Here is a 15,218-nt window from a genome sequence, read left to right as displayed (position 1 = left end):
CCTGGCACAGAGTAGAGGCCTGATAAATGCTTGTGGTTGAGTGGGGACTGAGCAGGGCAAGTCTCGAATGCTCTGCTGCATGAGCTGGGCCCTTGAAGCATGAAGAGGGAAGGGGGCCCGCATGCGAGACGGCAGCAGTAGCATGACCCAAGCCCGGATGATTGGGCGCCATTGGGGGCACGAGCAGGTGGGCACTTAGATGCCCACAAAGAGAGGGCACATGGTGCCAGACTGGGAGGCAGAGGACCAGCCCAAGGTAGGTAGTCTGGGGCATGGCTGGAAGGAGGACCGCAGAGGACTTGGATCTATTCTTAGCTGTGGTCTTTGGTAGCCCGGTGGCATCTGTGGAGTCTCAGGGCCTCTGTTTCCTCAGGGTTGTGAATTGTGGGGATGTAGCTAGATAATCTCAAATGCTTCTGGGGCTTCAGTGATCCCAGCTGGAGGGTACCATATATGGAAGGAGAAGCTTGCCAACATCAGAGCCATCCAGGAATAAAATGGCCTGCCCCTGGACATGGTAAACTCCAAGTGGGCTCTGTGGAAGATGGCCTCTGATCCTGGGGTGAGTGAGTCTACATCTGCTCCCTCCCGAAGGCCCCATCCACGGCCCTGCTGAATGGTGTCCGGCCTTCCCACGTTCTGTCTTGGTGTTCTCAGCTGGGCTGGTCCTCAGACAACAAGCGTGTGGTCTATGCTGTGACCCCCTGTGATGCCAGGGAGCAAACCAGGTAGGGTGAGATGCCATCTGTAAAAAAAGAGGGGCTACCACCTGGAACCTGGGAGGTCTGTACCTTGGATCCTTTACTGAATTGTAACCAATGCAAACCATCCCACCCCCCACACCCCCTACAGGCCCCGTTTATTGAGTGCGTGGCATCAGCCCGTTAGCTGATTCGGCCTGAAGTGTGTGCAGGGCAACGTACAACCCCATCCAGACCCAAATCTGTCGCTGTCCTCCGTGTACAATAACATGCCAGCATCTGTGTAACGATCACTGCAACTGCGTGGAAACACGTCTCGTGGTGTGGCCTGTCAGAGCTGTGGGGAAACGGGCCTTCGCAGCTGCTTCATGTTCTTAATTAGTGACTAAGACAAGTTGATAGTGAGGTGATCTGATGTCAAGTTTGCCAAAGCACTCCTTCCTTTGTTGTCTCCATCACAACTGAATCCATCAGTGTTGGAGCTGGGGCCGTGGAAGGTGCCAGGGTGGGGAGACATTGCGTTGGAGCTGGGGCTGCAGAAGGTGCCAGCACAGACATCCACAGAGCCCCTTTCCTCCCCCTTCCTTGGCTCCTCTGCATCATCTGATGTGTGCTTGCCTTCCATGCTCCTGGAGGGCAGGGCCTGAGTTTTGTTTCCTCTTCTCATCCCTTGAGCGAGCACACAGTAGGCACTTGCTGTTTCTTGACTGAGGGAATCCCAGTGTTGGCTGAGGAGAGCTAGGCTAGCTCTTCCCAAGGGCCTCCTTTGTGCCAGGTGCTGTGCTGAGCTCTGGCGATCCTCATGTGAAGAGGCCCGTGCCTGCCCTCAGGGAGTTCCCAGTCAAAGAGGGGACATACAAGGGGAGGTGCTCAGTGCAAAGGAAGAAGCGGCTGCCTGGGAGCCCTCACTGGAGGGAGGCCTGGGGAGGAGTCCTTGGTGCTGCCTGCCTGTGGGTCTCTTCCTTGTTCCCTCTCCCTCCCTCCCCAGAGTTCTTTTGTTTGATTTCATATACTCTCCATGAGGAGTCAGCATGGCCTAGGGGGCAGAGGGCCATCTGTGTGGGAACAGGAGGTCCCCTCTCCCCATCCCTGAAAGGCTGGCTTTGCATCTCTGCTCAGAGATGCTTCCTTCCCCAAGGCAGGAAGGGCCAGGTTTCTCCTTGAATGCTCTGGGCTGGTGGTTTCCTAAGTAGATTTTAAAAGATTCAGTGGAGAAGAAGCCCAGGCACCTGATGTTCTGTTCCCTTTGGGGAGGAGGAGGGGTTGCTTCTTGGAGGCCTTGCCAGGAGCCCTAGCCACGGGCATCTCCCCCTTGCTGTTTTCTTTTGTAAATGGTAGAAACTACCGGAATCCTCAGCCCAGTAAACCGGTGCTAGTGAACTCTAAGAAATATCCGATGTCCACAAGTAGATGCGATAGGGATAAAGGCAAAGGCTTGCCTGCATCGAAAAACAGCAAGTTGCTGAGGGAGGATGACCCGGCGGGGGGTGGGGGTGGGCACGCCTCAAGATCATCCGGGCCACCTGCCAGCCAGAAAAAGGGCCCGGGAGCCTAGGCTGCCCCAGCACGTCAGCCAGCAGGTCAAGGGAGGGGATGATTTCCCCATCCTCTTCCCTTCTTGGGTCATATCTGCGGTGAATCAGTGTTGGACGCCATGTTGGAGCTTGAAGTAATGCTGCCATCCTAGCTGGTCTTAGCTCACCCCTCTGCCAGGAGATTGTATTCAGCGCCGTTGGCCTTTCCAAGTCTGAAATATCTTGAGGAGTTGTCAACTGGATGCCGAGTCTATACATTTCAGTTGTGGGTCCTTGGAGTCTGGCAGCGAGGAAGGAGTGAGTGCATTGTAGCCATGTGGGGATAGATGTGCAAATGTCGTGTGGAACTGTTGAATTGTCCACATTGGCTGGGATGTAGAGAGCAGAGTGTGGGGGGCAGTATTGGGAAGTAAAACTGGGAAGGCAGGTTGGGAGAAGATTGAGGAGAGCCTTCATTGCCACACTGAGGAAACTGTAGTTTAGCAGGAAGGAAGGAAGGAAAAGAGGGAGGAAGGATTTGTTGTTCAGTCGTTTTCCAGTCACTCTCCATGACCCCACTGGGAGTTTTCTTGGCAAAGATACTGGAATCATGTGCCATTTCCTCCTAGGGTTATAGTTAGGGTTAGAATCTGAGGGTTTGTGCCTACTATGAGCCAGGCACTGTGCCAAGAGCTTTACAAATATGATCTGATCTGGTCCTCACAACAACCTTGGGAAGTTGGGGTTATTATAATAACCATTAGGGCAGACAGGGGGTCAGTAACTTTCCCAGGGTCACACAGCTAGCAAGTTTCTAAGGTCGGATTTGAACTCAGGTCTTAACTGATTCCAAGTCCAGGGCTCACACCACTGAGACAATATGGATTCGCTGAAGATTTTTTAGAAGATCAGTGGACTTTACATTGCATGCTGTCCACCAGATGGTGACAGCCAGTCTGTGGTCTTTCCTCATCTAACAGACCTGGATTGTAGGAGGTCTCAGCAGCCATATACGTAAGCTGTCTCATTTTACAAGTGAGTCTTCCCTAAAGCCATGCAGGTGTAGACAGATACAGCTTGCACCCGTACTCACTCTGAGCTTTGCTAGCCCTGTGACCACATTTTGATCCCTGGGGTTGATTGCTCTAGTCCAAGGGGTCCAGCCCCAGGCCACCTCTCACCACAACCCTTCTGTGGCAGCCTAGGCTCCTTCCACTATAGAGAAAAAGGCTGTTCTAGCCTCGATCTTGAGAAGTGGCTGCTTTGTCCTTCCCCTGCAGAATGCACCAGCCAGTGATGTTTATTGTCCAGGTTAAACTTCATTAAGGCCGAGGCCTATTTTGTGTTGTTGATATGAAAGTTTTATTTATTAAATAGCTATCTTAATATAATTCACTACATCACTAAAGACGAATTCTCCTTAGGGCCATAAAACTCAATTTTGTCCCAGGTTGTATCCTAAATGCAGGGAGGCTCCTAGCATGCTAGGCCTTCTCAGGCTTCTGGGAAATGTCCCCTCAGGCACCAGGATGAGGCCAGTGCAAGCCAAGAGTGTTCCTCCAGAGGGGACCAGGAGCCCAAGGCTTCTTCCTTCTTTGTTAAGTTTTATCGATGTGCTTTGTTTTAACAACCAGAAACACTCATGGATCATTCCTGTTTCCTCCTGAGAGGTCTCTCATAACCAAGTAAAACAGTCCGGGAAAACTAATAATAATCTACCGACCTCAGAGGAAAGGCTGCGATGTTTCACATCTGTGGCACCCCTCCCCCATTTAAAAAAGGCAGAAATCTGGGTTCTCTCCCTCCCACCCTCCATCCCATTGGGGGAAAAGACACATTTCTGGTTTACAAATGTGTCTGCCCAGGAAAGCTATGCATCTGACTCAGCCCCTCCCTGCTGGCCCTTAGTCTTGGAGACGTGAACGGTCAGTGACCCGATTCTATGCGGCTTGTCATTGTCGTGTGCATTGTCCAGCGGTCCCGCTCTCTCCCCTTGCAGCTGTTCATAGACATCTCCTCGTGTCTCTGAAATTATCTCCCTCATTTCCTCCAGCAGAGGAGTTTCCACACATTCAGACACCAGAACGCATCGGTCATGCGCCAACTGAGGGGCATCTCCTTACTTTCCAGTTTTTTTTTTTTTGCCACCACGTATTTTTGTACATAAAGGAACTTTTCAGTGGCAGCTTGTGGTACGGTGGGCAGAACATCAGGAAGGCCTGAGTTCAAATTCAGCCTTAGACACTTAATAGCTAGGTGACATTGGACAAGTCTCTTGGCCTCTGTTTGCCTCAATTGTAGTGTCAGGATCAAAACAGCACCTACCTCCTAGGGTTACTGTGGGGATCAAATAAAATGATAACTGTACAGTGCCTGGCACATAGTAGGTACTCCGTCAATGCCTGGCACATAGTAGGTACTCCGTCAGTGCTTATTGCCTCTTCCTTTGACTGCTTTCCAGTGTAGACCTAGCAGTGGTGTGGGGGCAGAAGGTGTGTCAGACACTGCTAGGTCCCGATTTCTCTCCAGAGCGGCCGTGCCTCTTTCCCCCCTGCCCCTCCCGCACGCATGGTTTTCCTTTTTTGTTATCTTTGCCCATCCGATGCCTCCAAAGTAGAATGTCATAATCGCTTTCATTTGTGTTTCTCTAACTAGGCGTGATGTGGAACATTTTTTCATATGACCAGAGACAGCCTGGGTTTCTTCCCTTGGGATCCACCTCTCCACGCACAGACGCGGAATGGCTTCCTTTCTTATACATTTAAATCAGTTCCTTATGCAGTTTGGAAATGAGACCTTTATCGCAGAAACTTGGTACAAATATTTCCCCAGTTAATTGTTTCCTTTTTAACTCTTGCTTCCTTAGATATGTTTATGCCAAAACCCTTTTCATTTGCTGTAATCCAAGTTTTCTCTTCTGATCTCCTCCTTCCTTATTGCAACGTTTCTCAGATCTGGAGGTTTCTTTCATTGTGTACGATGTGAGATTTATGGTCAGGTCACAGATCTCTCTGGAATCTTGTGGTCTTGGTCTAATCCAAGACTGGGCAATGCTCGCCCCTCTTTGCTGCTCTGCAGTGCGCTTGTTAGCACTTAACATAATTTAGCAGCGTTATCCCCACGCTTACCAAATGTCGGTCTTTATCCATCCACTAGTCCCTTCCCGGAAGTCCAATCACATCCCCACGCTCCCTCATCTTTACTGCGCAGACCAGCTGTCACCTCAAACTAGGGTCCTGTGTCTCCGTGTCTCGCCTTGGGTCTCCCTGGGGTCCCGTGGTCCCAGGTCTCTCTTCCCTTTGGTGGCTCAGTGTTAAAAGCTGTCTACACTCACTACCTCCCCTTCCTCTCCTTTTCCTCCCTTCCCAAGGCTTTGCGGTCTGCTCCCCAGCTCCTTTGCTGAAGCTACAAAATCACCGAGGATTCCTAAGGGCCCAGTATGGTCACTCTTTTGTCCTTTGGGTCCTCTCTTAGCCTTCAACGCTGTTGACTATCCTGGCCCCTGGATGCTCCCTGCTCTCGGAGCTTGTGGGACCCTCCTATCTCTTGGTTCCTTCTCAGTTTGTCCTGTTGGCTCATCATCCATATCCTGCCCCTTCTTTCTGCTCGGCCCCATGGCCCTGTCTTCAGACCCTTCCTTTTCTCCCTCAGTGACAGCCTTGAGCTCCCGTGGGCTCATTGGCCGTCTCTAAGCAGGGATTGCAGATCCATGTAGCCAGCCCTGGCCTGTCTCCTGAGCTCCCACTTCCCCCTCTTCAGCTGCCTCTGGGACATTCTGACCTGGCACTTTGAACTAGATGCTCTCCTGGCATCTCAAGTTCAACGTGTCCACAACTAAGCTTTCCCCCTTCTCAATCTCCCAGTTCTGCCGGGGTGCCACCTTCTTCCCCATGATTCTGGCTCCTCCCTCTGGTGTCCTCCTGGCTGCATCACTCACATGCAGCCCACGTGTCCAATCTGCTGCAAGATCTTGTTTCTTCCTTCCCCACACCGTCCATCTTCCACCCACATCCCAAAGTCATTCGATAAAGCTCATATCTGACCCATCAGGCCTTTCCTGATCTCTCTATCTCCTCCTGGGGATCCCCCCAAAACCAGCTGGTGTCTGTCTGTATTTTGTATGTAAATATTGTCTCCTCTGTCAACCTGAAAGTTTGGTTAAAGGAGGCAAACAAGCTGGGTGATAGTAAATTCATGTTTATTCCCTTAAAGCTAGCAAAGCTAGTGAATCTAGCTTACTTGTACATATGAGGAGCCAGAGCCTAAGTTCTGACTCTGAACAAAGGAATGAGAAGGTTTAAATACATTTTTAGTCCCAACTCAACATGTCTGTGTTACTCAATCCTATGGTCTCCATAGCATAAGAAAGGAAGTTTCTTAGTTGAACAAGACAATTGACAAGGCAGTGTCACTTAGAGGCTCTGATCCCAAGATGCAAATGTCCCTAGAATGTCAAGATAAGAGAAATCCCACTGTTCTGGCTGCAGACATCCTGTCACCACCAGGAAAGATACCCCTTGGCAATCTTATCTGGTCCTTGAAGTTGCTGACACAGAAAGGGCATTTTTAGAATAGAGCAAAGTGGTTTGGATGCTTTGGATATTATTGGGGTTCAAAAAATCTGAAAGGATTGTTACCTCTGATAAAAAGTGCTCCCTGAGGGCAGGGCCTGTCTTGCTGCTGCGTTTGTACCTCCAGTGCCCTGCGCAGGGCTCCATATATGGTGAGTGCCCGGCACAGTGCCCCACGTGCAGCAAGCGCCCGGCACAGTGCCCCGCGTGCAGCAAGCGCCTGGCACAGTGCCCCGCGTGCAGCAAGTGCCCGGCACAGTGCCCCGCGTGCAGTAAGTGCCTGGCGCAGTGCCCCGCGTGCAGTAAGCACCTAACAAGCACTCGCTGGCTGAGCAGAGCAGTGCCAGGAGCCAGGTTTGGGGCTTCTCCTCCATTCCTGCCCCAGAGTGCTGTCCTCATGGAGCCTGGGGTCCAGGAGGGAACGTGTTGCTCTGAGCTCAGGTGCAGACCCTGTCTCGGCCCCTTAGCACCTGGGTGATCTTCTTCGGGTCTTAGTTTCCCCCTGTGTTACATGACGCCTGAGGTCCCTTCTTGCCCCAGACTTGGAGTGACCCTCTCCTCCCCGTCCCTCTGGAGAGGCAATGCGCATGTCCGTATCACCACCCTCAGTTTACCAGAGAAGAAGTGGAGGCCCGGGGCGTGCCAGTGAGTGGCCGGCATCACAGTAGCTGACTCTGTTCTGAGGTTGGACCAGAAGCTGGGTTTCTTGTCCTCCCTTTGGCGGCTGCTCCCCCCCAATGGAGGCATCAGGGCCATTCCCTGGCCAGCCTGCCAGAGACTCAGTCTGTACCTTTCTCATTGCTTGGTTTGGCCATGGTGCCTTGCAAGCGTTTCTTGCTGAGCTGTGCTGAATCCCCCTCGTTTGACCCCAGTAACAGTCCTGTGAGGCAGAAGGTCATCCCCTTTTTGCTGATGAGGGACTGAGGTTGAGGGCCTGAGCATGGAGCTTGAGTGCAGGTCTTCTGGTCACCAGCTCACAGCTAGGGAGCTGCCTCCTCTTCACCCTGTGGCCCCTGGCATTGCCCATGAGTGCAGAGCTGTCCTCACTTGGGGAGGAAATTGTATGTGTGTAAATGAGATGAGAGTTTTAAGATTCTGACCCCTGAGAGAGAGCCCGGGTCCCACCCGGGCAGAGCCCAGTCTCCCGAGCCCACACTGTGAGGGCCTTCAAGGGGGCAGCTCATTCACACATCTCTTTTTTCTTTCTTGGTGTGTTTTTCAGTCTGAACCTGAGGGTTTTTCTCACTTCCACTTGTACGTCTGTGCAGCTTTCCTCGTGAGATGGAGAAAAGAGATTCTAGAAGAAAAAGATTTCCAAGTAAGTAAAAGCTTTCTCTCCACGAGCCCAAGCTTGGTTTTCCAGGGGGACAGGAGAAAGAAGCTGATTAGATTTCATTTCTCTGGGCTGTTTGTGAAAGAGGCCTAGAAGGAGCCCCCCTGCTCTTCCAGGGGTCCCTTAGAATGCTGCCCACTGGAGAAACATGGACTCAGGCCCAGACCTATGGGGCTGAACCTCTGGGGAGGCAGTGCCCCTCCCCCCCAGGAGTGGAGGGCTGGGGCCAAGGGGCACAGACAAGCAGGGTGGCCCAGGAGGGAGTGGGAGGTGGGGACCATGGCAGGACGGGGGCCAGGGGGTGCAGACAAGCAGGATGTGCAGGACGGAGTGGGGGTGGGAACTGGGGAGGGCGGGGCAGGGGAGGGGCGGACAACTAAGACGTGCAGGAGGGAGTGGGGTGTGGGGACCATGGGGGGCAGGGGCAGGGGAGGGGCTGACAAGTAGGACTTGCAGGAGGGAGGGGGGTGGGGACCATGGGGGGCAGGGGCCAGGGGTGCAGACAAGCAAGACATGCAGGAGGCAGTGGGAGTGGGGACCATGGGGGGCAGGGGCCTGGGGAGGGGCGGACAAGCCGGATGGTGCAGGGGTGGGGAGAGCTTGGGATGTCCTCAGAGCACTCCAGCCCCGAGGAGCAGAGTCATGGTCTCATGGCCACAGGAACGGAAATGCTGAAGTTTCTGGGGATTAGCTTTAGGATCTTAAAAATAAAATTTAAAAGAAAAACAGGAAAGGGCACTGAATTTGAGGTTCAGAGTGCTGGGTTCTAATCTTGGTACTGCCATTCATTTGCATTGTGGCCTTGGAATCATCCTGGCCTCCTCCCTGTTTGTGCTGAGTAAGGCAGTGTGGATGTGGATGTGTGTGTGCAGGTGCATAAATGTGTTCACACAAGTGTATGTGCATGTGTGTGTGTTGGGGGGCAGGGTGTTGGCACAGAACGACCACCCCTGCCTGGGCATGTGTGTGGTGAGATGACACACCAGGATGAGGGGTACTGGGGGCCCCTAGCAGCTGGCATGTCCAGGAAGACAAAGGCTGGGCAGAGGGAGATTTAGGGCAGAACAGGTTGTGGGGTTCTTGAGATGAAGGAACCAGAATCCAGTGAGTTCTCCTGTTTCACCCCAACTCCCCAGAACTTCCACCCTTTGATGCACTCATCTCTTGCCCCTTCTTCCCCCACTGGCTGAGCAAGCGGGTCCCCTCTGCCTCAGGGACTCATTATGGCCCCTGGAGGGCACGTTTCTTCTCTATCAGTTCACCAGCCCCACCCCATCAGCTTCTAAGGCCTGTTGGTTCAGTAGCCTCTGACCTGTGTGGACACCCCCTCCTTCCCACCACTCACCCTACAGTCATTTAAAGAGATGTCTTCTGGAAGACACAGACTTGGATTTGGTTTGCATGGTCCTAGATGACAAAATTAGGAGGGAAGGTAGTGAGCTTCCTGTCACTGGAGGGCTTCAGGCTGGGGAAGGCATAAGGGAAATGTCTAGTGTGGGCTCGCATGGGTGGCTAGTCAGCACTGTGCTGCAACGTAGTGGAAGGCCCCTGGCTTTGGAGGCAGAGCAGAGTCCAGAGCTCAAGTCCTGCTTCCTTTGGTTGAATTCAGTGCTTATTAAGCACCTTGGATGCAGGAGGTGCCAGAGGCACAGAATTGAAAGCAGTGAAGGCCTGGTTGGTCCTCGGAGCTTTGGTTTGTGTGATCCAGGCTGAGGAGTTAGGGGAGCAGAAGAGAGAAGCGGGCAAACACTGAGGGTGAATCTGAAGGCTGCAGACACCCCTTTGGTCTCCAGGGTTGTGGGGAGGGTAAGAGGTGATGCCCAGGCTGGGGAACGTTCTGCTCCCTCTCCACGTTGTTCGCTCCTTTCAGTCTTCTTGGACTCTTTGTGATCCTAGTCAGGGTTTTCTGGCAAAGACACTAGAGAGGTTTGCCATGTTCTTCTCCAGCTCATTTTACTGATGGGGAACGGAGGCAAGCAGGGTGAAGAGACTTGCCCAAGGTCACCCAGCTAGGAAGTGTCTGAGGCTGGATTTGAACTCAGGATGATGTTTTAGGGGGAGCATTGGCATTGCATCTGCTCCCCTGCAGGCCTCGAGGCATAGCTACACTTTAACTGGTCTTTGTTAGGGATTCAGTTCACGTGATCAGTAAAATGTCCTTCTGCAGGTTTGGGCACAGAGCCCATGGCATGGAGAGGGGGAACAAGCCCGGGAAGCATGGCTGCTGTCTGTTGTGGAGGGCTTTGAGTGGCCAGCGCAGGCCCGGGGCCTCTGCTCGGCAGGCAGCTCGCTGCAGACCCGAAGGAGGCTGGGACAGTTGAAGAATTTGGCTTCTTTTTGTCTTTCCAAACTCCGGAGTTGAGCTGGCTGGCTGGATTCCAGCCGTGCCTAAGGGGACACCATCCACACTCTCTGCTGAGATTTAAAACGCTTACTGGGTGTAAATATCCCTAGTAAATCACCTTGTGGTGGACTCTCTGTTGAGTAAGGCCCTGCCTGCTTTGCAGAAGAGCACAGGACATGGGGCTGGGGGCCTTCTACAGCTGCCGTGAGGCCCTGGAGCCTCCCCCATGAAGAAAGGGCTTTTATTAGGTGACCTACATGATGTTAAGTGCAGGGGCCCAGGACTGCCCCATCCTTGGGTGACCTCAGCGGAGTCACTTCCTCTCAGGCCTCAGTTTCTCTGTCTGGACTAGATCTTCTCCAGGCTCCTTTCCAGTTCCAGATCCCATGACGCTGAAGCTTATTAGCCGGCTTTGCCACTGATGTGGCTGTTCTCAAAGGGTCGAATTCACTGAACTCAGGAGTTCTCCCCTCGGGGGGCCCTGCAGTGGCAGCTCTTTCCTATTTGTAAGGTGCCCTGTAGATGCTCGCTTTTATCATTACTGTTCATCATTACCACCACCACCCATCTGCCGGGGCTGTTGTCAGGATCACACGAATCACGTCTGTAAAGCTCTTCGCTCGGTGCCTGGCACATAGAAGGTGCTTAATAAATGTTGATCGATGATGCGCCTGCGTGCCAATGTTGCTCCAATGTCCAGACCTCCTCCTCAGATCACGAAGCAGTTACCGGTGAAGGTCTGACTGTGAGCCACACTCTGTCCCTGAGCCCTGCTTGGAGGTGACCTGCATGCCGCCTGGAGGGGCTCCCATTTTTCATGGGGCACAAACACAGTATATCCAGTACATCTGGATCCCAAGGGATCTCGGGTTGGGAGTGTTGCAGGCTATCAGTCAAGCAGTCTGTTAGACATTTCTTGAAGACCTCCTTCAAGCTCCATCTTGGTAGAGATGCAAGGTGTGTGTACAGTCTCATGGCGGCCTCTCACCTGAGTCTTGGAGGAGGAGAGCACAGAACGCACAGAGCTGTGCCTAGGATTGGAAATGTGTGAACAAGTGATAACAGAAAGGTCTGTGCTCAGGGAGGTCAAGCTCTCTGGGATCCAGCAGAATGGGAAATGCACCCTGGGCCATTTGACGGGTGGCAGAGGTGCAGAGCCTGGGATGCCTTCCGGATGGTGCCTCTTCTTGGGCCCTGAGCAAGGAGGGTGAAGGCTTCAGGTGGGTCACCTCCACGAGGCCGAGTCAGGAGGAAGAAGGAGCGGCTCAGCCCTCGTGATGCCCCGATGGCCCAAGGGCTCAGAATGGGAGGGCAGGAAGGTTTCCTGGAAGGGCCCCCATGGCCGGTGAGTTTTCCTTCCTCCATGCCACATGGCTGGATCAGATTTTGGAGCTGCCTCCAGTGGCCCCAGGGAAGACCACTGCCCTGTCCCCACTCCCCGCACCGTACAGCAAGAACATGGGCCTTTTCAGGGGAGGCGAAGGGAGGCGTGACGTACCTCAGCCCCAATGGGAGCGATGCCGTGCGCACACAGTGGGGAGGTGTTGTAGCACTGGGGATGCCCTTGTTCCCAGCACATAAATGCCTGCTTGTCATTTCCCTTTCAGACTATTGGAAATGAGTGCCCCTTATTAAATTATACCCCTCATTACTATGATGGGTACAGAGTTTCAAAGTTCGCTCCATTCCAAGGAAATTGAGGCAGACTTGGCAACTTTCTCTCAGTAAGAAATGATTTAAGGTTTGAACAGTAAAACTTAAGAAATGACGACAGGAATGAGGATTACATAATGAAACTCTGGGACGATTTACAGTAACATGATCTTTGACTGTTAGGAGAGTGGCTCTGACTGCAGCAAGGTAAACATGGGACATACCAGAGGTGGGACATGGCTGCCCAGGCCTCGGGAGGTTATGTGTGTGAGGCATGGAAAGAACCTGGGTTGGGGCCTGAATCTCTGTCTCTGGCACTTGCTTGCTGTGTGACCAGGGGCCAGTCACACCCTCTCTGAGCCTCTCGCGGTTTAGGAAATGACCACCAGCATCCGTGGAGGAACCCCCTCAGGATCCAGAAGTGCTGGGCAGGAGGCGTGGCTGTTGTTACTGCTGTTCCTGCCACCGCCTTAGTTATCAGGAAGGAGATTGGAGGCCTCTTTTTGGTGCAACAGGCTGCAGTGATCCTGGAGTCAAAGTCGAGAGACTCGGGCTCCCATTCTCCTTCTGACGTTGCTTGCTGTCTGCCTCTGCCTGGGCCTCATATTCCTCATCTCTAGTACCCCTGCCCTCCCCAGAATTCTCGGTCAGTGGGCTACCCTGTGTTTAAAGATTGGTGAACTTGAGTCTAATAGTGGGAGGATGTGGTGGTTTCATCCTGGGCTTTAATCCAGTTCTGGTTGGAATTCTAACTTGAGTCCAAAGATAAATTCATGCTCCCTTGTCCCATTTCCCAGCCCTAAGGCCCTTGTGCCTTTTCTATGAATGGACTGTGTTAGAATTTGTCTTAGCAGTATCTGTGTCCTTCCCTTTTCCCCTCATAGACTGTGCTCACCTTGAGGGTGGAGGTCCTGCACACACTAAGTGGAAAGGCCTTGTAGATGGGCTTTTCCAGCCTCCCCTACAACTGTGCTGGCCTGGGGGAGAGGACCAGCCACATACCTCAGTCACATGGCTGAGGGGTCATCTCTCAAACCTCTTGGCTCTTGGTTGGTAGTGCTGCCCACTGCCCTACTCTGCCTCCCACTACCAGCTGCATCCGTACCCCAGAGGATTCTAGGCTTGCAGTGGCCTCAGATGAAGTTAATTCACCCAGAAGAGAATCAGATATGACAGAAGACCCATGGAACCTGTGGTCACCCTCCTCCTCTGATCTCAGAAGTGCCTCCCTTCACAGCCACATGACCTTGGGGAAGTTCCCGATGCAGAGTCATCCAGAGAGAATGCTGCCTTTGTCTAACATAGATTCGGTTTGGATTTCTTCTGATAAATGCCCTCCCTGTGCCTTCATTATTACAAGAAAAAAGGCTCCATTAGGCTCGGAATCAGCTTTCATGTGTCCCTGTGCCCTCTTTCCAACACCAAGGAAAGCCTTGTTCTTAAATGTTCAGAAAAAGGAGAAAGCCTTGCTTCCCTTTCGCACTGGCTGCTTTGAGGGAAATAGAAGATGTTTTGATTTTGGGTGGTAGGGAGAGGCGCTCATGGCATGTTCTCAGAACTGGAAACTGCCTCTTCAGGCTGTCTGCACATGACTCAGACATTAATTCAGACGTTTTGGGGAAGTGCTTCTTTTGTGTTGGTTAAAAATGGTATTATTTCTTTCCTAATGACTTCTTAACACATTCAGATGGCTTGTCGGTACCAAGGAAGCTCAGCCTTTGGCCCTTTTTAGGACAAGCTCCTGATGGTTCACAAAGCACTCCTGACTCACAAGGAAGTATGAGGCCTGTAGCGGAAGCCCACGTTTGTAGGCTTCAGAGAGGTCCTGTTCAAAGAGCCTGGGGGCCAAGGGTCTTAACTTGGAAGTCTGGCCTGGCCTGCTTCCTTCTTCTGTGACCTCAGACCAGTCCCTGGCCCATTTCCTCCCCTATCAAATGAGAAGCTTCCACCAGGCAATCTCTGAGGACCCTCGCCGCTTTCAGTCCAGTGGTTCTGCCTTTCCAGGGCAGTCCCTCCACCCACACAAGTGGGACTCTGCTGCCTGTCCCCTACCTGGCCAGGGGGATTGTGAGCCTCATTAAAGGAGAGAAGATCACATGACCAGTTGCTGCCTCAACTTGATCTCCTTGCTTCTTCTGTCCTTCAGCCAGCTCTCATCTGGTGGAGACAAATCAATCGACTTTGGGCAGACCTCCCTCCAGGGACCCAGCTTGTGTATCTGCGGCACTGACCCTGCTCCCAAGAAGCTTCCATTCTGCTGAGGTAGGAGGAGCAGGGAAAGTCACAGGGCCTTGCCTGCCTGCTGTCCTGGCTCTGCCACTTTGGGCAAGGCCTTGGTCTCCTTGTCTGTAGCACGAGGACATTGGACTGGACGGCTGCATCAAGCACTCCTTGAGCATTTGTTAAGTGTGTGCCAGGCACTGTGCTGAGCACTGGCCAAAGACAGTCTCTGCCCTCAAGGAGCTTCCCATGTCATGGGGGAGCTCACAGTCCACCATCTTCATTTTCGGCGAGTCTTTCATAGCTCTGTGATAGCAAGCAGATAAACAACAGGGCAAGAGGAGAGGATGACAGGGAACTAGCGCGGGTTTGGGTGTATGAGACCCTGGGTTGAGTCTGGGCCTGGATACTCGCTGCATGTGGGATCCAGGGAAGGCTGCTTAACCCACCTCTGCCTTGTTTGTTCTGCTGTAAAGTGGGTATGAATATACCTGCACTTCCCACCGAGGCCAAAGTGGAGTTATTTGTTACTGGGTCAATGAAAGAGTTTGGTTAAAGCTCCTGTCTCTGCATCCCCTGATGTGTGTGTGCTCCTCACAACATCTGCTGAGGGAAGGGGGACAAGTATTGTTGTTAGCTTCCGTCTGCAGGTGAGCAGACTGAGGCTCAGAGAGGTGTGGGAGCCTGCCCAGAGTCAGCATGCAACCGGGATTGGAACTCGGGGCTCGGGGCTCTAAGACAAGTACCCTTTATTGAGCCAGTGTAGGATTTATAGCCTTCGCTGAAGAAAGAGTAAAGATCTCACTTCCACGTACAGGAAGATAGGAAATTAGCCCTTGCACATTGGTGTTTGGCAGTGCTGCTTTTCCTTCTTAAGAACTG

General features: G+C 52.7%; 1 protein-coding gene across 1 annotated transcript in view; it reads left to right on the top strand.

The window, feature by feature from the left end:
- TBC1D22A (TBC1 domain family member 22A) overlaps nt 1–15,218 on the top strand; it is a 323,593-nt gene that overhangs the window by 271,319 nt on the left and 37,056 nt on the right. The window contains exon 12 of the mRNA XM_036761386.1: nt 8,009–8,104. Coding sequence (XP_036617281.1) covers nt 8,009–8,104 — 96 coding nt within the window. The remainder of the gene's footprint in view (nt 1–8,008; nt 8,105–15,218) is intronic.

This window comes from Trichosurus vulpecula, chromosome 5, assembly GCF_011100635.1.
Source record: "Trichosurus vulpecula isolate mTriVul1 chromosome 5, mTriVul1.pri, whole genome shotgun sequence".
Classification (NCBI taxonomy): Eukaryota; Metazoa; Chordata; class Mammalia; order Diprotodontia; family Phalangeridae; genus Trichosurus; species Trichosurus vulpecula.
This window is presented reverse-complemented; position numbering and strand designations above follow the sequence as displayed.